General features: G+C 49.8%; 1 protein-coding gene across 4 annotated transcripts in view; it reads right to left on the bottom strand.

The window, feature by feature from the left end:
• The window catches only part of SPSB4 (splA/ryanodine receptor domain and SOCS box containing 4), an 80281-nt gene extending 61297 nt beyond the window's left edge, over positions 1 to 18984 (bottom strand). For 2 of the 4 annotated variants that reach the window (XM_077864934.1, XM_077864933.1), the window contains exon 1: positions 3109 to 4109. In XM_077864934.1, the coding sequence (XP_077721060.1) occupies positions 3109 to 3802 (694 nt within the window). In that variant the 5' untranslated portion in view covers positions 3803 to 4109. Of the gene's footprint in view, positions 1 to 3108; positions 4137 to 18781 lie in introns of those variants that run through there. The other 2 variants (XM_077864931.1, XM_077864932.1) reach the window with 2 other exon arrangements.
• Between the last annotated feature and the right edge of the window lie 5300 nt (positions 18985 to 24284).

Raw genomic sequence — 24284 nt, forward strand, 5'->3', positions numbered from 1 at the left:
AGAAGTGCTTCAGAGTTAAACGTGGTTAGTCCTTTTTAAGTCTTGCTTTCATAGGCATAAAAATTCAAAAACTGAGAAAAGGATATCCATCAACTTACTTCCATCACATTAGAGGAGAAGCTTCCATTAAGGCCACTTTTGTTGTAACCCATAGGTGAATCCCAGGGCTTGGCTCAGCTCGCCTGGTTAATGAAAGCAGTGAGCACCAATTGCTATGTGTCTGCTCTGTGCCCACAAGCTTTATCATGTCCATTTTACAACGGAGAACACTGAGGTTCAGAGAGAGGAAGTAATCCTTGTGGCCAGCCTTCTGGTGAGTGATGAGGCCAGAGCTGATCATGGTCTGTGAGGGGCCTTGGGCACAGTTCTCTCCCCGATGATCTTCTGGGGAAGCCACTCCAGAGAGCAGCCCTGCCTTTCTGCTCCAGAGCCTGTCTCTGACTGTGCTCCCCCTTTTCCCCGTCAGGTCTGAGTGTGGGGACTTGACATCATGTCCACAACCAATGTTGGCTCAGAATTCTCACGTACAAAAGCCCACCTTGGGTCACCGTCCCTGTCCAGGGACTCCCTAGAACCAAATCCTTCCCGGTATCCAGGGCTACCCCTGGTGGACATCAGCTCAGGTCACCAGCTACAGGCATCACACAGTCCCCTCCCAACCAGCCCCTATCAGACTCCACTGCAGCATGTCCTATGGCCCGTTCTATAGTCAGGGCTTATCCTAGGCTGACCATGGCCCAGAACAGCTCAGGCTCCCCCTTTCTGCATCATACCCTGCCCATAAGAGAGAATATCACTCCTGTCTGGAGAACAGGCCAGTGCCATAGCAGACAAGCCAATCCTGACATGGGACAACAGATGCTACAGGTTTGCATCACATGACATCTTGGCCTTCCCTTGCCTTCTGATGAGCATTCCAGCTCCAGCCAACCTCAAAAGTCCCTGCCAATGAGGAGGAGGATGGAACAGACCAAGTTTCAGCCTCACCAAGCTTCTCTAGCCACCTGAAGGATCCAAGAGCTCAAAGTGCCCCCCAAACAGCTGTCCTCTCTCATCCAGCTCCCCACCAACATTACACCAAGGAGGATATCGTGGCTTGACTGCTCCTGAGCCTAACATGCATGGGCGTGCCACTGGCTACAACCTCATTAGCACCTTAGCTTTGAACCTGAAAACGAAGCAACAAATAGCTGAGCATGAACTAATACCCAAGAGGAAGCCCACCTTGGGGGCCCAACCATTGGCTCAGGGAGCTCCTACTGGGTATCCATGTCAGCCCCTAATCTCAGCTACCATATTATTGGTACCACCATACCAACCTCACAGCAGCTGTGAAAGGGGCCTGATACTGTCCCATTCTACTGATAAGCAGAATGAGTTGTAAGGCATTAGAATGGCTCACCGGGGACACAAAACCATTGAGCATTGGGGATGCAGTTGGAACTATAGCGTGTCAGACTCCAAAGCCTTGTATGCCAAGTCCACTCCTCCACCCATGATAAATCCTGGCAAGTAAGTTTTCCAATTCTGCTTGAAAGGAGTGTTTGTTGTTGCTGTTGGTTTTCTCAGTACTGGGTTTGGCCAGTCCTCATGTCTACCACATTCTCCACAAGGCACTGGGATGACTAAACTAGCCTTTCTCAGGACACATTCATCTGGTCCTAGATCTAACCAGTTAATCAGAGAATACAGAACACTTTGCCATCGATGGTAATCTTTGTCTAACATCCGTGAAAATGAAATCTGAGCAAGAATGTCGCCTATTACACCAGAGAGCTGAGCACACTGGCTGGCCACTTTCTGTTGGCCCTCCCCCCTTGAAATCAGTCAACCTACCCTACACTCAAGGAAATACAAATTTTTCTTGAGTAAAATCTTCTTCTTGACTTCTTTTCTGGGATTTTATTCTCAGTCCCTCAACTGAAAGGGAGGGGGGAGCAGGGGAAAAGAATAGGCTTCGAAGGCCGATAGACCTACGTAAGGCCTGATTCTCTATAGCTCTACTCTTCAGTTTTCTCATCTCTGAAAAGGGGGCAATTACAGCTCTCATCTGATGTGAATAAACGGGAATTCTGGCTGCAAGCACCTGCCTCCATGAGCTTCATCCGGGCTGCGGCAGGAAGTGTCATGTGTGGATGAGAAGTGTATAAGCCCGCAAGGCTCCACTCAGCTGGCGGCCACACATGCCTCTGTGCAGAGGCCACCCTGCCTCCCTGAGTGACTCCCTCCTAACATCATAACCAATTTTGTTGCAATGATTTTTAAGCTGCTTCACAGCATGATGGTGCATGTTAAATGAGAGGAGGCCGAAGAGCTGCCAAGGATCACCCCCCAGTAGCCTGGGGGCTTGTCTGCAGCCTGCAAGGGTGTTTTGTTTGCCAACATGGTGATTTCAACAGCTGCCAACTTCAAAAATTGGGCTCTTTCACACAAGTCTAGATTCCTGGGTCCTCTTGGAAAAATCAAAAGACTCTACAACTTCTGGCGCTCGGTCCTAGGAGGCAATGATCAGCTATAGAGGAGGGGCAGGTGACCCCTTTTAACAGGCAATTCACCAGCAAGAGCTGGAAATTGGGTGTTTGGTCCCTGCCTTCAGCAGGCGGTCAATAAATGATAGTTGTTATTATCACTACTTTTTACTTATCAGTAACTCAGAGTGCATGGCATTCAAGTACAGGAACTGTATCTTCTACTGTCACTCTCCCCCTGCTGCGGGCTTGAGGCCTGGCACACAGGAGACATCATTTTGCACGACCCTTATGCAGGCAGCAAGATTCATGATTAGCAGCAGCACAGGAAATCCTTATTAGGTGCCACTCACTGTTCTAAGCACTCTGCCTACATTATTATCTTAGTCGAGCCCTGGCAACAGCCCTGACCCAGATTCCTATCCCTGGGCCACTTTTGCACGTGGGGAAACTGAGGCACAGCCTAAGATCACCAAGCCAGTAAATGAGAGCATCCCAGAGTCCGTGTCCTCTGCACGGGCAGGGTCATCCCAAGCGACCACGGAGGACAGGACCTCACCTGCTCCCGCCACCCTCCCGGAAGCCTCCAGCGCCAGGCAGCCTCCGCTCCCCACCCCCCGCCGCCCCCCTGGGCACTTACGGTCAAGGCCGTTGATGTAGCGCATGGTGACTTCGCAGTGGCCCCACACGGCACTGACCACCGGGTACAGCTTCTTGCCCTTGAGGCCGCGGAAGGCCACGCCCAGGTACTGGCCATCCACGACGAAGCTGAGCGTGCCCTCGTCCATGTCGAGCACCACGAGCAGCGAGTCCGGCAGCGCGAAGGCCTCCTCGGGCCCCAGGAAGGCGGGGTAGGCCACTCCGGGCCTGTTCTTCCCATCGTGGTAGAGGCGGCTGCGGCCCAGGTCCCAGCCCCACGACTCGGCGTCACTGCCCACCAGGGCCGTGTAGCCCACCGAGTGCAGAGGTGCCCGAGCAGTGGCCACGCCGACTACGGCGTGGGTGCCACGCTGCCGGGCCGGCCAGTTGATCTGCCAGGCGTGCAGGCCGCGCGCGTGGCCCACCTTGCCCCGGATGCCATCCGTGCTCTGGGCCACCGGGTGCCGGTGGAAGGTGAGCCGGTCGTCGTCCTTGACGAAGACGTTGAGCGAGCGGTCCTCGGGGTTCCAGGCGTGCCGCAGCTGCACCGCCAGCCCCGCGGCGGGCATGTCCAACAGCTGGTCCAGCCGCGCCGGCCGCCCCGGCTCCGGCCCCTGCAGCTCCCGCTTGGCCGGCCGCAGCGCCGGCTCGCGCACCTCCACCGACTTGAGGCCCCCCGACAGCTTCTGGCCCATGGTGCGCTGCCGGGAGGGGGCCGCCGCGGGCCACCGCTACCTCGCGGGGGCCTCCGGGCTGGGTACCAGACTTCTGGACCGCACACCTCCGCAGCCTCTACCGGGCTGGGGCAGGGGCCCAAGCTCCTGGAAGAAAGCAGAGGGCATGGGTTACGACAGCCACTGTGCCCAGGGGCCGGGCCCCTTTGCCTGCATTAATCATAACAATTAACATAATATCATCTGGCACTTATCTAGTACTTCCATGTGCCAGACACTGTTCCGAACAGTTTACATCTATGAGCCCATTTAATCCTTAGGCCCTCCCTGTAAGACGTGTACGGTATTATTCCCCTTTTATAGTTGAGAAAACTAGATTACAGAAAGGGTAACTAATTAACTGGCGTCCCATGGCTGAACAGGTGCTGAGCTCAGATTCACATTGAGATCATCTGGCTCCAGAGTCCATGTTCTGCTCTTCTAGTGATCACAGACAATTTTATTTTAGAAGTAAGGACGGAGCCTAGAGGAGTAAAGGGACTGACCCAAGACCACACAGAGCCTAGAGAAGAGCCCAGGTGTATTTGGTCCCAGGGGACTAGGCCTGAGCCAAGACACAGGGGATACAGAAATATAGGGTGTGGCGCATTGGTTCTCAAGCCTGGCTTTCCTGTATCTAAAATGTAGCCAGGCTCTTTTCTGGCTACACAGAGTGAGGATCCAACAAAATCACCCAGGGACATGAACATGGATACAGGACAACTATCTGAGGATGTGTAGTGTCTCCATGGGAAGGTGAGTGGGAGGCAGGGGAATAAGGGGGCTAGTGTCCAGGCTCTGGAGCCAGATAGAACTGCATCCAAATCCCTGTCTTCCTCTCTAAGCCGTGTGTCCAAAGAAAGGTCTCTGAGCCTCTCTCAGATTCTAGTTTCCTCATCTGTAAAATGGGGACAAATAGCACCCTCTGGGTAGTGTGGTAACCTGAGAGACAATAATATAAAGGGCCAAACCTGAGACTCTATGGGCAAGATTTTCCTCTCCTGCTCTATCCTCTGGATATCCCACAAGTACCCCTTCCCTTTGGATGGACATGTTCTTTCTTTGGGCACATAGACAAGGTCAACAACACTGACCCCGGACAACCTCCTCTGAGTCAGGATCCTGGTTTTCAGGGAGGAGGACTTGGCTACCATCTCGAGGAGGCCAGCCAGAATCCCGGATGCTTGGACTGCTTGGATGTGGGGAAAGATGGAGAAGTGAGCCTTGCAACTAGCTCAGAGCAGAGGCATGTACCCTCCCCTCCAGCCTAAGAGCTGCTGGGCTGAAACAACTTCCCCTGAGACAGACCAAGAGGTAGGCATTTTTCATGCCCTGCCCTGCCTGGCCACAACCTCCCACCCAAACAGTGGCACACAGCCAGCCACAGTCCAAGTGGAAAAGAAGAGAACTCCGCTGCCACACAGCATAGCAAGTAGACTATGGATTCCTTTTTAACTCTCCTATTTTACTCTCAACTCCCATTTTCTTTCCTTTCTATTTGCAGACCCCCGCTTCAGCACATGCCAATCCTATCCCGAGAGCCCTGGCTAATGTTTAATCTGGTGGAAACCAGAGCGCGTAAAAATGTGCAACACTAGACAGTTCTAAGATAGCAGAATACAGTTACTCCTTTTCCTATCCCAAATCACCTAAAATAAAGGAGAAAGAGAAAGAGAAATGTAAATGTTATCTTCAGCGAAACTAGAACACATTTGTAACCCGAACCACAACTTCAAAGGAAAGACTGCCAAGAACAGTAAAGGGCTGCCAGAAACAGTGAAGATCCGACGGGGGCGAGAGAGCACCTGTGGCCGCAGATCTCGGAAAAAGCTGGCAGAGCCGACCAGTAGCTGGCAGTCCCTGATGGAAAAAACCAAGGGTTCCTAAACAGAACAGCAGGAGCTGCCTAGGACACCCTGAGGATAGAGGAGGGCAGGGCTGGCAAAGGAAACCCAGGGCGCCATCATCACAGGAAGCAGTGTGTCACTGAGGCAGAGCGAAAGGAGGGCCTGGGCGGGGGGGAGCCCAGGGCTTCCAGATCTCTGCTGCCTGGGTAGAAGCAAGGCCAAAAGAAATCATGGCCACGGTCCTGGGAAGAAAATTACAACAGACCAGGGAGCACTCCTGCTCTCCTAGGATACTTCCTGGCCTCTCCTCTACATAAATCCATTGCAAAATGTTGACCTAGAGAAGCCTCGCCTCTTTCAGAGAGGAACAAGCACACAATAGAGTCAAAGATGCTTCCAGGAGAAATAAAGGAGGAAAAGAAAAAAAAAAAAAAAAAAGGCAAACCAAGAAAATTCACCAGAAAAAGGCTGCCGTGAAGCATATGAAAATTGTGATTAAACGTGTAAACTAATTTTGTGATCACTCATTTCAGAAGGGAGACAATTAGCACAGTCTAAAAAAAAAAAAAGACAAAATGCATCTTACATAGTTATAAAGGCAACCATCGGAAGAACTGAAAATAAAATACAAACTTTCCAAATTGTCAGAAAGAACACAAAATAAAACAGACCACACAGTGAAAGATTTTGCTGTAAGAAGCAATGGAAACAATAACACAAAGACATAAAATAGGATAGTAAAACTAAGCCTGAATAGGATAGTAAAACTAAGCCTGAAACACTAGCTATGTCAATGAATGGCCATGGTAAACTACCAAAAAAAAAAAAAAAAAATTCTAAGATTGGAAATCAAGACAAGACTCTCACTGTATGCTACTTAGAAGAGACATCTCCAAAGCAAAGAGACTCAACAGTATTAAAGATCTAACATACCAAGTAATAGCCCCAAAATTCACTACAAAAGCTACAGTAAACATAAGAACAGACAGATACACAGTAGGGGCAGCTAACTTTACCTTTTTTAGCTTATGACAGGTCAATGAACCAAATTAAGCAAAGACATAAAAAAAAACAAAATTGCATAATTAATAAAACAGGTCATTTCCCATTTATTAGGCCGCAAATAAACCACACAAAAAAAGCAGAGATAATACAGAATCTAACAACACAAAATAAAAACTAAAAACTCATCACAAAACTATGATACAGAACCCTACCACTTAGATATTTTTAAAAACTCTTCTAAACAACTCAGAAAAAGAAATCTATATAGAATTTGCAGACTATGGAGAGAGTAAGAATAACAAAACACATTCCATATCTTAAAGCCCGTATGATCCTACTAAAGTAGAAATCATAGCTGGTGTACTTATACTAATAAGTATTAAAAAATTAAAATACATGAATTAAGCATCATAAAATAGAAAAATAATAGAACTAATAAAAAACTGAGAACTAGTTCTTTGGGAAAAAATACCACTAAAACAAAACCGAAGCAATAAAACCATATTATATTATCTATTATAATGTTATTATTATATCATTATCATGTTGATAGTATGTAATGAAATGACGTAACGTAATGCATAATAGTACTTTATCTCTATGGTCTTCCACAAACCCATAACCCCAGTCTTATCATGCCAAAAACATAGGACAGATTCCAGTAGGGGGCATCCTACAAAATACCTGACCAATACTCCTCAACACAGTTAAGGCCATTGAAGAGAAGGAACATCTGAGAAACTGTCACAGCCAAGAGAAGCCCAATGATAACTAAATTTAATACGGTGGCCTGGAACAGAGAAACAATACCAAGTGAAAACTAAGGAAATCTGAATAAAGCCTGGCCTTCAGGTAACAATGTACCAATACTGGTTCATTAGCTGTGATAAATGTACCATACTAATGTAAGATGTTAATAATAGAGAGAACTGGGTGTGAGTATATGGGAACTCTACCTACTTTCTTTTTTTTTTTTTTAATTATTTATTTATTCATGAAACGCAGAGAGAGAGAGAGAGAGAAAGAGGCAGAGACACAGGCAGAGGGAGAAGCAGGCTCCATGTAGGGAGCCCGACATGGGACTCGATCCCGGTTCTCCAAGATCACACCCTGAGCTGAAGGCGGCGCTAAACCGCTGAGCCACCTGGGCTGCCCTCTACCTACTTTCTACATAGTTCTTCTATAACTCTAAAACTATTCTAAAAATTAAAGACTATTAATTAGAAAACATTAAATCAATTTTTAAATTCTAGAAAATTCAAAAACATGCACAAAACGTAAAAATCACCACCTGTCTTGGTAACTAGATGTAAACACTATTAGCATATGGATTATATAATTTTATCTTTTTTTAATCTACAAAATATTAGTGAATTTTCTTTTTAAATATTGGCATCATAGACTTTTATTCACATTATTTCACTTAAATAATTAACATTTTCACATATAACTAAATATATTTTAAATGTGGGGCTTTGATGACTAAAATAAACAATAAAATATACCAACCACTTAATCTGATCATTTAAAGGAGGGAGAAGACACAAACATAAGAAATAAGAAATGAAAATGAGAAAAAACCAAAAGCACTCATAAAAAAGGTTAAACTAGCTTGTTGTTTCAATGTGGGGAAACATTTATGACACAAATTACAAATATATGACAAACTACTGTAAATTGGTAAGAGAAGACCAACCCACACACGGAATGTGAAAGATACAACAAATAGTTCACACAAAAAGAAAAACAAATGGCTCTTTTGAAAAGATGCTCTACCAAATGCATAATAAAAGAGAAACAAGCTAGAACTACAATGAAATGCCAGTTTTGTTTATCAGATTAGCAAAGCTCAAAAAACCGGATAACAGCTTCTTGGAGAAGCAGACAGGCTCAGACATTGCTAAACCAAAGGTAAAATGCTGTATGTAACCTCAGTGGATGACGAATTAGCACCATCTCTCAGAATTGCAAATGTGTGTTCCCCTTGACCTAGCAGTTCTACTTCTAGTTATTTATTTAGTATTAAATACGCAGAACTACATACGTATGTATAATACACGTGATATGTATTATATGTACACATACGTATTATGTATAGTACACTTGTAAATCAAATATATATATTACATATACACATAGGCAGCATTGTTTGTAATAGCAAAATATTGGGGAAAAAAACAACTAAAGACAGGCTAAATAAATTGTGATAATTCATATGATGGAATACTATGCAGCTGGAGAAAAGAACATACTGACATGGAAGATTCGACAGAGATGAAGCTCCAGAAACAAAAGTGCAGAGTATTCTGTGCAGTACACTGCCATTTACTGTGGAGGGAAGGGAGAGGAGGAAGAGGGCAGAAGTAGAGGAGTGAGGCGGGTATTTAACCCAAAGGGCCCAAATGGAAATGAAGAGCAGTTGTGTCTACAAGAAAACTGGACACTGTAGTTCAGTTAACAAGACAACTTGCTTTTTTCTCTATCTTTTCTCTAGTCATCTTGGAACTTCATAGAAACTTTCACCCAGCCCTTGAGCCTCAACCAGATTATGAGGAATAAGCAAAATTGCACGTGAAAGGTTCAGGGGAGATTCAATTAATAGAACCAACACTCCTCCAGGGTCACCTCCCTAAGTCTATACTCTCTGCCTAGCGCACCTGACTGCGAGGGGGCTGGAATCTGCCCCTTTTATAATTCACTTAAAGGCACCTTATAGTCCCATTCTAACAGATCGGAAAACTGAGGCGCCAAGAGGAAGCAGCCTGAGCAAAGTGACATGGCTAAACCACAGCAGAGCTGATCCCACGCTGAACCCAAAGTCCCCACTACATGTGCTCCTCGGCGCTGTCTCCATCACTGACCGTGAGCATCTGCACTCACAGGTGGCATGACAGCTGCTTCACGGGAAGGCATGTGCCCCTTTATTCAAAAGGAGAAACAGGCTGAGAGAGGCTCCCGGCAAGTGGCAGGAATGAGATGGACCCGCAGGCCACGGTAGGACAAGCCCGTGCTCTTCCATCTTCTACACTGTGAGGAAAGGGCCTGTGCGCGATGCCAGCTGCAATCAGTGCTGTGTGGCCTGCACAGGACGTGTCTAAGGAAACTACTTTATCCCTGTACACAACCAGGCCAACTTTGGAGTTGTTGCTGTGTGTCCGAAAGCAATGGCCAAGCCACATCCCCAGAGGAGACTCCCGTGGGGTCACTGAGGGCCTCAAGCCACTGCCCCATCAGTGGCAGGTGGGGATCCCAAAGGCGGGCGGGGAGGCAAGGCAGACGTATGACAGTCAGCCCCTCTGCTGCGCCCCCCAGGGCAGGGCCTGACCAGAGTGCTCAGGTCCATCTGCTCCTGGAAAACTAGCGACCTCGCAACGTAACAAAGGGCAGGTCTGAATGCCCGGCTGCCCACTGGGCCCCAGGCCGGGACGTAACCTCTCTGACACTCACCTGCAAAGTGCCGCTAACTCAGTGCTAACCTTGCCTGCCTCTGCAAGGATGTCTGTAGAGTCTGGAACGGCACAGGGCACCCAGGAGCTGCCCAGGAAATGGGAAGAGCTCCTTCAAAGTGTGTACGTTCTCCGACCTTGCCATTTCGGTGCCTGAACGTATCCTAAGGAAACGACCACGGGAGTGCGCTAGGATTCAGCTAAAGAGCAGAGGGCAGGATGGTTCATAGGAGCAAAGAACGGACGTCAGTGCACACGCTCAGCAACAGGGGATTACGTCTTAGCTTCCAGCCCAGATGCCCGGCTGCAGTGGGGGCTCTATCCTGCTCTCAGCAACCCTGCACCCCAGCGGGACTCCCTGCCTCAGCAGTCCTCACCCCAGGGAGGTCCCAGCTCCTATGGCCTCCTGCAACTGGTAACTGAATAACGAATGCAGGAAAGAGGGGCTAAATCATTTGGTTTTGGCCCTGTGGAAACTGTCAAGGGCAATGGTCAGGACCAGAATCCAGGGACAGGGTGACCGGCTGACTCAAGGTCAGAGCTGGGAGAAAGGAAGCTCGGAACAGAGTCCCAGATCCTAAACCCCGGCTATAGGTCAGTGGTGGGTGGGGCTTCTAGTCCTTCCTGCTTCATCTCCCCAGTCCTGCCTGACAGCTCCACCTTCTCCAGGAAGCCTGCCCTGATCCACCAGGCCTCCAGGCACCTGCCCTGCAACTCTGTCCATCCAGAGCCAGCCTGGGCTCTCCGATCCTGTTGATCTGCTTTTTCTTTTCTTTTCTTTTTTTTTTTTCTAACTCCAGGAGTGTTCCTCTGAGGGCAGGACGCTTTCACCTGGGCTTCTCTGCTCCCCAGGGCACAGACACAGGCACCGTGCTTCAAACACAGGGTAGAGTACACGTAGGAGTGTGGGGAGGTGACACTGAGCTTCAGGGGGGTCTCGCTTTCTGCTCTTTTTAGAGGATGTAGTCAGGAGATGGGGACTTGGGGCCTCATTCTGCCACTAACACTGTCATCTCCTCTGAGCAGCTGACGCTTGGCCATCTCCAGTCTGCCCTTTGTTAGATACAGCCGGGGCACGCTTCCTGCCCCGGTCCTCATTTATTCACTCAACAAACACTTGGAGGATAGCTGCCACGTGCCGGGCCCTGTGGTGCTGGGAGCCGGGGATAGAGCAGTAGCCCCGTCAGACTCCGTCCCTGCCGTCTCCCCTCGGCCAGAAGGAGTGGGCGCCTGTCACATTTCTCTTCTCGTCTCCACCACAGAACTTGGCCCTGGGCCAGGCACACAGGCGCTACAACAAAGTCCAACTTCCTGCTAGGAATCGGGTCGCCTCTGAACCCAGGCGGCAGAGGGCACACTGCACGGGGCCTAGCGACGCCTCTGCCGCACTCCCCGCAAACCAGACTTCATTTCCTAGTCGCTGCTTGCATGGGCTGCTTACTGACGTCCCGGGACGCTCCGCCCGGCCCTTCAATGATGCTGAGCGAGGAGACAAACCCCAAACTGCCAGTCGCCCCTCCCGGGACCCTGGTGGGTGTCGCAACCTGACAGAGAAATGAGGAAACATGAAGCGTGGAGGCCGCGACACTCAAGGAGCCGCAGCGGTCTGCAGATGTGACACGCAGTCTCCAGAGGCACAGGACCAGAACTGCCACTGTCAGAGGCCGTGCGCCGGCTCGCCCGGGCACGGCGCCCCCACGAGCCCCACGAGCCCCACGAGCCCCACGAGCCCCACGCTGCAGGACTTGGCAAAGGCCCTCAGGGCGGCCTTTGGCTTCAGACTTAGGGGTGAGTATGGATTTCATTCCTGCTTTTAACCAACAAAAATGCTGCCTCCCTGGGGATCTGGGAGGCTACAGGAAAGTCTAACACCGGATGGCTTCCCTCTAGGGAGAGCTCGCCCCAAAGGGGTCACACCCAGTGACAGGTCTGAATTATGACAAGGACTATGAAAAACAGTGAGCTCGGATACCATTCGAGTTCCTTTAACAGACTCGTACTGCTTTCAAGTATCTGCTATGGCATTTGTAAAAAAAAAAAAAAAAAAAAAAAAAAAAAAAAAAGCCTAGCTAATCTAATCATGCCCCTGCTTACAGTCCTTCACGGCAGGATGAAGTGCAGACTCCTAACCCTAACCTCCCCAAGTGCCCCTCCACTAAACCCCTCCACTGCACCCCCATCCCCCTGCCGAACTTCCCAACAGGCACATGGCAGCCCACACATCCCTGTCCCAACCCGCCGCTGCCTCCTTTCCTTCCCTCTCCCTGCACACCACCCCCCCAACCATGCATACATCTGGGTAGTTCGGCTCGGTATCAACACCTCTGGGGAGCCCCCTCCCCTACCTGCAGAGCCCCTGGACTTGTCCATGAGTCTCCTTAGCTGCCTCCCTCCCACCAGCTAGGGAACCATTTGAGAGCAGGTCTGGGCCTCCTCATTGCAGGCCCCAGGACTCCGAGTGGCTCTGCCTCAGAGCAAGTGCTAGGTGAACATCTATCTACACAACGTACAGGCCTGAGCAAATGAGCAAAAGAACCTCCACAGAGGCATGAGCTGGAAGTACAGAGCTCCATGAGCTCATCTGTCATCTCCATTCCTGCATTTTTACAACAAATGGTGCCAATAATACCTAGCTGAACCTGGTTTGACGGGGATGTTTTAAAGATTTTCTTAGCACAAATATTAAGTAGAGGGGCTGTTTTATTAAAAGATGCTCATTCAGGATGAAACCACCAATGATGAATGAACTAAAGAACCTCCAGGGTTTTATCCACAGACGCCCATTATCTTTTTCCCGTCTATATACATGCATGGAATTCACACTACAACTGGCTGGGCAAGTCCTTTCTTCCCCAGCGCTCACAAAGAGAGCCATCTGTCCAGTTCCAGGTGGAACCGTCTCACGCCTGTCTTCCTAGAGTGCAAATCAATGAGGCTTCCCCCAGCCTCTCCTTCTTGTGGGGTTTCCATGGGAATCCTCCCACGCGTGACTGAGCCAGGAGCCCCCGAGGCAGAAGCTCAGGCTGTCAGCCAGCAAGGGGAGCAGAGGATGGGATGAAGGAGGTTGCCGGTCAGAGACCAGGCCAGCATGCTCTATCTACAAGGTCATTTGAAAGAGACACACTTCTGAGGCAGTGAGGCCAGAGGCCCTACGGCAAGGCCCATGCAGCCCTGGCAGGCAGGCCTGGTCACCCTGCAGCTGCCCCTGTGTGCAGAGGGCGGCCGCAGGCACATGCGGGTTGTTCCGGGGGGCAGCTGGCCTCTGTGAGGCCTGGCGTGGCTCAGGCTAGAGCAAAGTGGTGGGGGAGGGTGCTACACATTGGGACCCTCCTGGGGAACATTCTGTGAGGGAAACACAATAATCTTCATGTCCAGCCCCTCATTTATCTCCCATTTATTTGGCGTGACTGGTTGTGGGAAAACTCAGGATGCCTGAAAGAAAAGCAAATTTATTCATGCTTCGGGCTTGATCCAGGGGATCACGATAGGCACCTGCTGGGATTTCTGAAGGTCCCTCTGTGAAGCCTGAGGTGTCTCTAGGAGCATTTTTGAGAGACCAGGGAGAGTATGAGAGAGGAAAGGGGGCTTATGAGGAAGCAGAGAAACACAGAGACCTAGGAGAGACAGAGAGAGGAGAAGAGGGCCAGGTGGGAGGGAGCCCTTGGCCCCAGGAATCTGTGTGACTGACTTATCTCATAGTATATGGCTGACAGGGGAGCCATCTCTGTGGCCAGACTGACTGGAACAATCTCAGCTCCTTCCTGGAGAAGGCAGGGCTCTGGGTTCACCAGCAATGACCCTTCACAGCACTAAGCCAGGTGGGTGACTCTGGAGCTGCTCTGGGCTTCTCTCTCTGCACACGCATGTAGGTACAGAGCTCAGGGCAGCTTCCGGTCACCTCCGGGCTCTAGGATGCATCTTCCCTACCCCATAAACAAATGGGTCCCCCCAGGTCACATCTTCAGGTTCTGCTCCTCCTCTCTCATTTCTGGCTTCTTGCTGATTCTTCCAAACTGGGTCTCCGGCCCTGCCTTCTCCCCTCAGCACCAGATCCCTCTTTCTGGAAGCCTCTGACCATCACCAGATTAGGTGCTTCTTCCAACAACCTTGTAAAGCCAGCTGGCCTCTTTCTACCACAAGCCTCCCCGCCGGGGGTTGGGGGCATGCTCACCCTCTCCAGATGTCAGACATCTGGGGACCCACTGGCACCTCATAACCTACATGTCCAGGGCTGAGCCACAGTTTCATCCCTCTCCAGTATACCAAGTTCCTCTCTGTACAGCCTAGTTTCTGCTGGGGGTCCCTCCATCTCTCCAGCTCTCTCAGCAACTTTAGCTCTCCCTTAGCTCTGCTGTTGCTCCAGTTATGGCAATGGTCTCCTTAACGGGGCTCCTTGACTCCAGTCTGTGTCTCCTAACCCCCGTCCCATGCTGCCAAGGGGTCAGTCTGACCAAGCCATCATCCATCTTGTCATTCATCTCTCCAGGTGCCTTCTCAGGGGGAAGCTGCACCCCAGAGCTTGGCACAACAGTCCCCAAGGTCTGCTCACATTTGTTTCTCCCACACTGCCTCCCAGCATGGCCCAGCTCAGAGCAGTCATGTCAGACTCCCTGGAGCACTACATCTCGTCCATACGTTCTCTGGGTGCCTTCCCACTTTCCCTTGGCTGGCTGATTTCTCCCTGCAAGCAGGCCGGGCAGCCTCTGTGCCAGCCCTCCATCTCCCTGCATCCTCGTCCTTGTTGTCTTCTGCACCACATGCTGCATTTCTTGTTGGCAGAGCCAGCACCCAGCACCCAGCTCTCCTCTACCTCCTGCCAGCATCTAGCTAGCACCTGCTACCTCTGGCTAGGTGAGAAACTACTAGTGGGGCTGAAGAAGGAATATCTACTCCACATCTCTTGTGTAGTTTGGATTTTTAACAACAAACATTTTTTTCTCATAATTAAAGTACACATCTTCAATGGGGATTAAGTTCTAAACTCAACAATGTGAAGCAAAAATCACATGTTGTCAACACTGCCCTGGAAAGGCCCACAGGGCCCACGATACCTGATTTGGGTTCACCATCCTCTTTCCCAAAGGGTTCAGCACAGACAAGTGTTTTTCTCACAGCCTCCAGATTCTTATTTCCTGAGCTGAGCAGCAGCAGATAAACTAGCTGACTTATTTAGGAACCGTGTTTTATTTTAATATGTGTTGATATCTTATGTATTTTTTGCTATTGATCTTCTTTACCAAATATGTATGGTTATGTTTACATAAGTGCACACATTTATGTACCTATTTTTTTTTTTTTAAGATTCTACTTATTTATTTGAGGGAGAGAGTGTGATTTAGAGAGCCAGCAGGGGGAAGGGCAGAGGGAGAGAGGGAGAGAGAGAGAGAGAATCTCAAGCAGACTCCATGCTGAGCACAGAGCCCCACATGGGGCTCAATCCCACAACCTCGAGATCACAACCCGAGCCAAAACCAAGTTGGAAGCTCAACCAACTGAGTCACTCAGGAGTCCTTATGTACTTACTTTTTTTTTAATGACTGTGAAGCAGAAACTTCGGATCACTTCACTCCAGGTCCCACCACCGCCCTGATTTTCCACACAAATGACCCGAGTCTAGCCAGGGAGTTGCCGGAGACCCTTCGTTCTTATATCAACAGAGAAGACACCTTTCAGGAGCTATGGGACAACAGGCCAGGCAACTCAGGGGGAATTAAGTAGCCCCCATATGGTAAGTTAAACTGAGTCTCTTCACAAAGGAATGAGAAACTCTGGGAGAAGAGTAAAGTCCCCCAAGGACAGGCCTACCCAAGTCAGAAGAAGCGAGTCTTAAGTGAAGTGTGAGCCCAAGGTGGTGATTGATTTTGGCTCAGGTTGTGATCTCGGGGTTGTGAGATCAAGCCCTGTGTTGGGCTCCGCTGCAGAGTCTACTTGAGAGTATCTCTCTCTCCGTCTCCACCCCCTACCCACTCACACTCTTTCTCTCTCTCTCTCTCTCAAAAAAAAAGGGGGGGGGAAGGAAGCAAGCAAGCAAAATAGATGAGGAGAAAGAGAAAAAGTAGTCAAGGCAGGGAGAACAGCAAAACCAGAAAGGCCAGGGGGTGGAAGGCAATGAGAGAAGAAAATGATGACAAAGGGAGAAGGGGACAGTAACCAGGCCTGGAAGACCCTGGAGTCCATTGATCCTAGTGCAGGGCAGCCTTGAGGAGGTTCTAAGATAGAGAGGGCTTTGACTGATGGATTTTTTTTCAGGTAGGCCAGATTGGAGCCCAGTGTGGGGCTTGAATGCACAACCCTGAAATCAAGACCTGACCTGAGATCAAGGCTCCGATGCTTAACCCAACTAAGCCACTCAGGTGCCCCAGTGCACTTATATTTTTAAAAGATGTTGCTGGGGGGCAGCCCCGGTGGCTCAGCGGTTTAGCGCCACCTTCAGCCCAGGGTGTGATCCCAGGGTCCAGGAACAAGTCCCACATTGGGCTCCCTGTGAGGAGCCTGCTTCTCCCTCTGCCTATGTCTCTCCTTCTCATGAATAAATAAATAAAATCTTTAAAAATAAATAAATAAAAGATGTTTCTGATAAATGCTTATTGCTACTGCCTGCTAATCTGATACGTGAAAAAAATGTATCTTATTGTAGTTTTAACTTGCACTCTTCTTATTGAGGGAGGTAGAGCATCCTGTCATACGTTTAAGTATCATTTCAATTTCGTCTTGTGTGGACTGTTTATGGTCTTTGTCCAGTTTTGACCTTCTGCTTATTGACTTGAGGAACCTTTTACATATGAAAGAAACGAGCCCTTTGTGATAGGAGTGACAATTCTACCCCCAGTCTGTCCTATGTCTCTTGACTATTGCTGGTGGTTTCTTTTCCCTGCAGATTTTCTTTTTATATAATCGAATGTATCAGTCTTTGAAAGGAAACAGAAATACAAGACATTTGAGAGATACTTGAGTGAAATGGCCAGCAGGTTGAACGTTGTTGTTTGCCAGATGTAGTTTAAATTCTTTTTAGGACTACTTTTTTAAGGAAGTTTTAAAAATTGAATCAGTTGGAGGGTATGTACTTCAGAGGGATAGGCCCTCGTGTAAAGCATGCTTATAGCATGCTATTGACACTTTTGTCTTTCTACGAACTCCATTAATCTGCAGACCTTTAGAAACAGATGAAGGTTGGGGGGGGCGGGGGGAGTCCCCTACCAGCCTGAGCGACAGAAGCTGCAGGATTTGGTTGGAGGCTAGAGGGGAGAAGGTGGAGAGACTGGGAGAGAGTCCGTGCTCTGATCTCTTCTGATGGTGCCTGACCGGCGGGGAAGAGGGTGGGCAGATCCCGGAGTCTCCTTTTAATAGCGTTTCCCTGAGGCTCAAGCATAACATTTCACGTCTTCCAGATTTAGGCTCATCAGATTGCGGGGAGGGCCAGAAGGTGGGTGGAGGAATGGGGGCTCGGATTCCTAGAGAGGAGAGAACTCCTATCTTCACCCCGCAGCCCCCCTCCCCCCCGCCTGGGGAAGATAGGGCAGAGGAGGAAACCGAGCTGGGACAGATTAGAGTACCGGCCCAAGGTCACAGCGAGGGCTGCCGGTGGAGGCAGAATTCGAACTCTAGCCTGACTCCAGAGCCCAGAGCTCTCCACCTCCTGGTGACAGCGGCACCGAGGTGCCCTCCCCTCCCTTCCAGTCCGCAATCGTCCACGCTCAGCCCTTAGGGAGGCTGGGGGGGGGGGGGGGCGCTTCCTCAGTTTACCCCAGCCCGGTGAGGTCCTGGGCTCGGTGTCCCCTCCTGGCTGCGAGCCGGTGGCGCGTCCTGCGCACCCCCCACCCCCGGCGGACACCCCTGCCGCGCTCCAGGCTCTGCCCTCCTCCCTCCTCCCCGGACCCCACCTCCTACCCCTGCCCGTGGCTCGCGGAGCTCGCGACCCCTCCCTTCCGGAGCATCACCAAGTTTGTCTCCAAGCGAGGCCAGAAACTGGCCCCGGCGGCGCTCAGGCCGGGCCACCAGCCTCCCCACGCCGGCGTCTAGAGTAACCGGTAACCACAGCCACCCTTCATCACAGCCTCCTGCGTGCCAGGCCCTTGATTCCCAGAGCTCGGAATCCCCTCCCCCCACACGCACCCCGACGAACAGACCCCCGGAATTTACTCGGTCCCCATTATACAGACGAGGGAGCGGCTACAGCTCCGGAAAGTTGTGACACGCTTGGGCTCGCACCGCTAATAATAATGCCGGCTAGCGTCTGGCCGAGCACTTCCTATGTGCCAGGCACAGCTCTACGTACGCTAGGAGCATCACCTCATACATCTGCCAATGCCCCTATAAAGCGGGTACCATGATCAGCCCCATCCCACAGATGAGGAAACTGAGGTTTGGCGCCTGGCCCAAGGTCACCCCGCAAATGGATGACGGATCTTGCGCCCAGACCCGGGCTGGGAGGCTCGGGGAGCAGTTTTCCGTGCCGTCTCCATCACCCCGAGAAGCACAAGCTTCGAACCTACGGCATCGGGGGCCAGCCCCAAAGCCCCGAATGCCCCAAGCCTGGACGCAAACCAGCGGGTCCGCACGGCCACAGCCCGCGGACAGGAATTCCCGGGAACCCGGGCAGGACCCGCGCCCGGAGCTCCCGCGCGCCCGAGGGCGCCCCTCGCCAGGAGCCGGACGATACTCACCATAAAAGAGAGGGCGAGCGGCTGCCGGGGGGGTCGCGGGGCCGCCGCCGCCCGCTCAGGGGCGCCCGAGCCACCCCGGAGATGCCGGCCGGCTCCGCGGGGCCAGGGGCGCGTCCTCCCCGCCGGCGCCCGGCACGGCGGCCTGGAGTTGGGCGTTCTTGGGGAAGTTGGCGCGCGGGCACGGCGGGAGGGCGAGGGGTCGGCGGCGAGCGGGGCAGCGCCTCCCCGCGCGGGTCCCGGGGCGCGCCGAGGCCCGCGCTCCCGCCGTGCCGAAGCTCCGCGCCGGCCCCGGAGGGCGGCGAGTCCCGGGCTCAGGGCTCGCGGGCCGCGCCTCGGCCCCCGGCCCCCGCCCCCGGCGCCCCGGGCGCGCGCAGCGGTAGTTGGAGCCGGGGTCCGGGCCCGCGCGGCGGGGCGCTCATCGCCCTCCCCGGGGGCTGCGCGCCTTTGTGCGCGGGGCGCGCCGGCCGCCGCGGCCAGCCCTGGATGCTGCAGCCGCCGCCTCCCCCTGCGCCGCCCGCTCCCCGCCTGCCCCGCCGGCCCGGAGGCTGCAGCTGAAAGCCGATCCGGCTGAGCTCATCCCCGAAGGCCACTAATCCAATAGCCGCGGAAGGCGCGGCCGCCGGGAACGCCCCTTCCCCCGCCATCCCGCGCCCCGGCCCGTCCCAGCCCGGGCCGCCGGCGCCGCCACCTTCCCGAGGCCACCAGCTGGCGGGAGAGGGAAGTGGAGCCCGCGCCCGCGCCCCTGCGCCGGTCGCCATTCACCCGCGCGCTCGCCGCGCTCCCTCCCCCCGCACCCATTCATGCGCACGGGTGCTCCCCCCTTCATTCAGGCGCGCGGGGAGCCGGGGGGGTGCCCCGCGGGGGAGGAGACACCCACGGTCACTCGGCGGCTCTGGGGCTTCTTCCCAACGCACGTGGGAAGCCAGCCGCCGGGGAGAGAGGATGGTTTAATAGCCTCTTCCTTGGACACGTGTCCACACTTTATTTTTAAAGAGCAGGCTCCAACTCATCTTTCAAATTCCAATTTCATACTGCACCTGCTTCACGGGGCCTCCCCGCCCGCCCGAGGCGCGGGGAGGTGGGTCTCGGCTCCGCGGGCTCCCGGAGCGGACGGCGGGCGCTGGGTGGCCCGCCCCAGCCCGAGGGAAGGAAGAGGGCGTGGCCAGAGCGGGGGTGGGGTGGGTGGGGTGGGCTGGGCTGGGGTAGGGGGCCCCGGGAGGTTGCTTCGAAGCTTCTGGGCCTCCTCTGGGAAATCAAAAGTCCCGGGTCCGGGTGTCCGCGCGCGCTCCCGGGGTTGACTTCAGTCCCATTCCACAATCACTGGGTCTGTCCCCGGGCCTCTCCTCTCGGGGCCAGGCGCCTAGGAGCCTAAATGCAGAGCGCCCGGGTCGCCAAGGACACAGACTGGTGAAGACAACTCAAACCGGGGAGGGAAATGTTTGGATGGAGGTTCTGGGGCTCCCTTCCCGGACGGGGAAGGGCATGTCTGGGAATGACTCCAGGTGGAGGTGGTTAGGCCAGTTAGCCCCTGGGGCAGGATGGTCGCCTGGCTAGGTAGCTACCCCAGCACAGGGCCCAGCCCACTGGACTGGAGTGGAGCCCAAGGTGGTGACCAAGCTGGCGGCACAGACAGTGGTTAGGCTGCTTGGGGGCTGCCCACTTACTTCCCCTGCACTGCCTGCCAGAGGTGTCTTCATAAAACCAGCATGACGGCTCCCTCCTCCACCCCTTCAGGGGACTGCCTGGCCTACGGGATCAGGATCGCTTCCCACTTCCTACCTCACTAGGACTCCCGTCCTTTAGTCTCACTCTTCTGCAGCTTTGCTGTGGACCCGGCCTCACTGGGACACCCACCCCCCCACCCCACCCCGAGGCAGCTCCAGCAAGTCAAGCTCTCTCTCCCAGACACAGGCCTTTGCACACACTGACCTTTGTCCTTGGTACAGCCTGACCCCAGGTAACTCGGATTCACCCTTCAGCTCTCTGCCTGTACTCCCCACCATCTGCTCCAGGGAGTCTTCCTGGCACCTAAATTTATTTCTGTATTTATTCACAATATAATAAACACCCATGATCCTGCCATCCAACCCCAGGCACCTACATCTCCCCATGTGCTCCTTTCCTAGCACATCCTTTTGCCTCTGCATCACATAAAACCACTTTCCTGATTGTTAAGGTTTATCATTTCCTTGGAAATTATATATATATATAATATATATATAATTTCCAAGGAAATATATATATATATAATAATATATATATGTGTGTGTATATATATATACAATATATATATGAAATATATATATACAATATATATAATATATATATATAATATATATGTGTGTGTGTATAAACACACACATGCAGACATTTGAAAAAAGTTTTATTATATATACCTAAACATTGTCATTATTTTGTTTAGTTTTATGTTCTTGTTTTTGGAACTTTGTTAATGCTATACTATATCTTGTTGTTGTTGTTGTTTTTTAAGATTTTATTTATTTATTCTTGAGAGCTAGAGAAAGAAAGAGGCAGAGGGAGAAGCAGGCCCCATGCATGGAGCCCAATGTGGGACTTGATCCCAAGACTCCAGGATCACACCCTGGGCCAAAGGCAAGGGCTAAACCGCTGAGCCACCTGGGCTGCCCCTGTATCATGTTTTCTACAACTTGCTCTTTAGACTCAACAAGATTCATCTGCATCGACATGCAATTATAGTTCCTTCATTTTCACGGCTTATGATAATTCATTGGGTGAACAAACACAATGTTAAAAAAATATTCTTGACACCTGTTAAAGACGGTAAGGAAGACTTTGTCCTGGGGGGGCTACTACAAGGGGAGTTTGTTGTAGGGGAGAGAGATTAGGCTCAACTCTGAATACATGGACAAGGGGGAATTTATAGCCAAGGAGCTGGGTCGGGGGCAGTGGGTAGAAAATTACTAAGAGCACACATCAGGGGTGAGGAGGATTCTTCCTGGACAGACTCCACAGAGTTCTTGCTGAAGGCAGACCAGGGTGAGGGATGGGGAATTAGTTCAGATATTGAAGGTGGTCAGATACTGGAGTGGGAGATTTTTCACTGACTTAGCAAAATTAATTAATTCATTCATTTTCTTTCTTTTTTCCCCTCCTTCCCTCCCTTCTTTCCTGCCTTCCTTCCTACCTTCCCAGATTCTATTTCAACTGCTACACTGTGTCAGCCCAACTATATATTTAATCATAACTCAGAGTCTGTGAAAATAGTATCTGTTTAGAAGTTTAGCTTTGCATTGAAAACAGGATTTTTTAAATCAAATGTATTCTCAGCACCAATAATTTCTACTAGTTTCAAAGCATCTGTTTTTAAAAAGTATTTTTTTAATAACTGATTTAAGGGACTACACTACATCTACCACATTCCATTACAACATTTTTTTTTCAGACTCAATAACATGATTCCTACAGAGCCCAATCCAGTGTATTTAATGATGAGCCTTTTGGGGACCTCAGAAATGACCTAAAGTACTATTTTATATTGACTATCAGTCTATGGTGTGTACGCTATGCACAAAAATATATATATTTATTTTGGTTACTACATATTGGAGTTTAGACAACTTGGAAAATACACGCTCATGTACTGAGGATACAATGGTAGATTTAATATCAAAAGTAGTAAAATAGAACATGGGCACTGTCCTTGGCTGGAAATCTATTTTTCTCTCTTTTTTACCCCTTTCACCTGTTTCTTCCACCCCCATCCACCACTTCTGGCAACCACCACTTCTGGCAACCACCTCTCTCTTTCTAGAGCTTGTTTTATTTTTGTTCTTATTTTTTAGGTTCCATGTTTAAAAAAGATCATAGGGTATTCGTCTTTGACTTATTTCACTTAGCAGAATGCCCTTTACGTCCATCCATGTTGTCATAAATTGCAAGATTTCATTTTTTTATGGCTGAATAATTTCCCATTCTGTATATATATACAGATATATACATACATATATATATATATATATATATATATATATATATATATAAATCACAATTTCTTTATTCATTCATCAGTGGGCATGGGTTATTTCCATATCTTGACTATTGCAGATAATGCTGCTGTGAATATGGGGTGCAGCTATCTTTTTGAGTGTTTTCATTTTCTTCAGATAAATACCCAGAATTGGAATTCCTGGATCATGTGGTACTCCTATTTTTAATTTTTTGAAGAACCTCCGTACTGTTTTCTGTTGTGGCTGCACCAATTTATATCCCATGAACATTGCACAAGGGTTCCCTTTTATCAACATTATCGCCAATGAATACCTATCTCTTATCTTTTTAATTCTAGGCATTCTAACAGGTGTGAGGAGATACCTCATTGTGATTTTGGTTTGCATTTCCCTGATTATTAGTGATGTTGAGCATCTTCTCACATGCCTGTTGGCCATCTGTTTGTCTTCTTTGAGGGAAATGTCTATCCAGATCTTCTAGCTATTTTTTTTTTAATTTTTAAGATTTTTTTTTAACTCCTGCCTATTTTTAAATATGATTGGTTTTTGCTGTTGAGTTGAATGAATTCTTTATAGATTTTGAAATTAGCCCTTTAACAAATACAGGATTTGTCAATATTATCTCCCACTCTGTAGGTTGCCTTTTCATTTTGTCAGTGGTTTCCATTGCTAGGCATGATTTCTAGTATGATTCCCACATATTTAATTTACTTTTGTTGCTTTTACTTTTTGATGTCAGATTCAGAAAATCACCACCAAGATGTATGTTGAGGAGCTTACTGCCTATATTCTCTTCTAGGAGTTTTATGGTTTCATGTCTTACATTCAAGTCATTAATCCATTTTGAGTGATTTTTGTGTGTATACTGTAAGATAGTGATCAAGTTTCATTCCTTTACATGTGGCTGTCCAGTTTTCCCAGCACCATTTATTAAAGAGACTGTCCTTTCCCCATTGTGTATTTTTGGCTCCTTTGTTGTAAATTAATTGACCATATATGCATCGGTCTACTTCTTGGCACTCTATTCTGTTCTTTTAATTTAGGTGTCTGTTTTTACGCCAATACCATACTGCTTTAATTACTATAGCTTTGTAATATAGTTTGAAATCAGGGAGTGTGATACCTCTAGCTTTGTTTTTCTTTCTCAAGATTGCTTTGGCTTTTCAGGATCTTTTGTGGTTCCTTACACATTTTAGGATCATTTGTTCTATTTCTGTGAAAAATGCCATTGGAATTTTGGTAGAGATTGCATTAAATCTTTAGATTGCTTTTTACCAATATTGATTTCTCCCGTCCAGGAGCACAGAATATCTTTCCATTTATTTGTGTCTTCTTCATTTTCTTTCATTAATGTCTTAAAGTTTTCAATATATAGGTCTTTCATCTCTTTGGTTAAATTTATTCCTAGGTATCTCATTCTTTTTGATGCAATTGTAATTGAATTTTTCTTAACTTCTCTGATGGTTTATTAGTGTATAGAAATGTAATAGATTTTTGTATATTGCTTTTGTATC

The sequence above is a fragment of the Canis aureus genome, chromosome 22 (genome assembly GCF_053574225.1).
Source record: "Canis aureus isolate CA01 chromosome 22, VMU_Caureus_v.1.0, whole genome shotgun sequence".
NCBI lineage: Eukaryota > Metazoa > Chordata > Mammalia > Carnivora > Canidae > Canis > Canis aureus.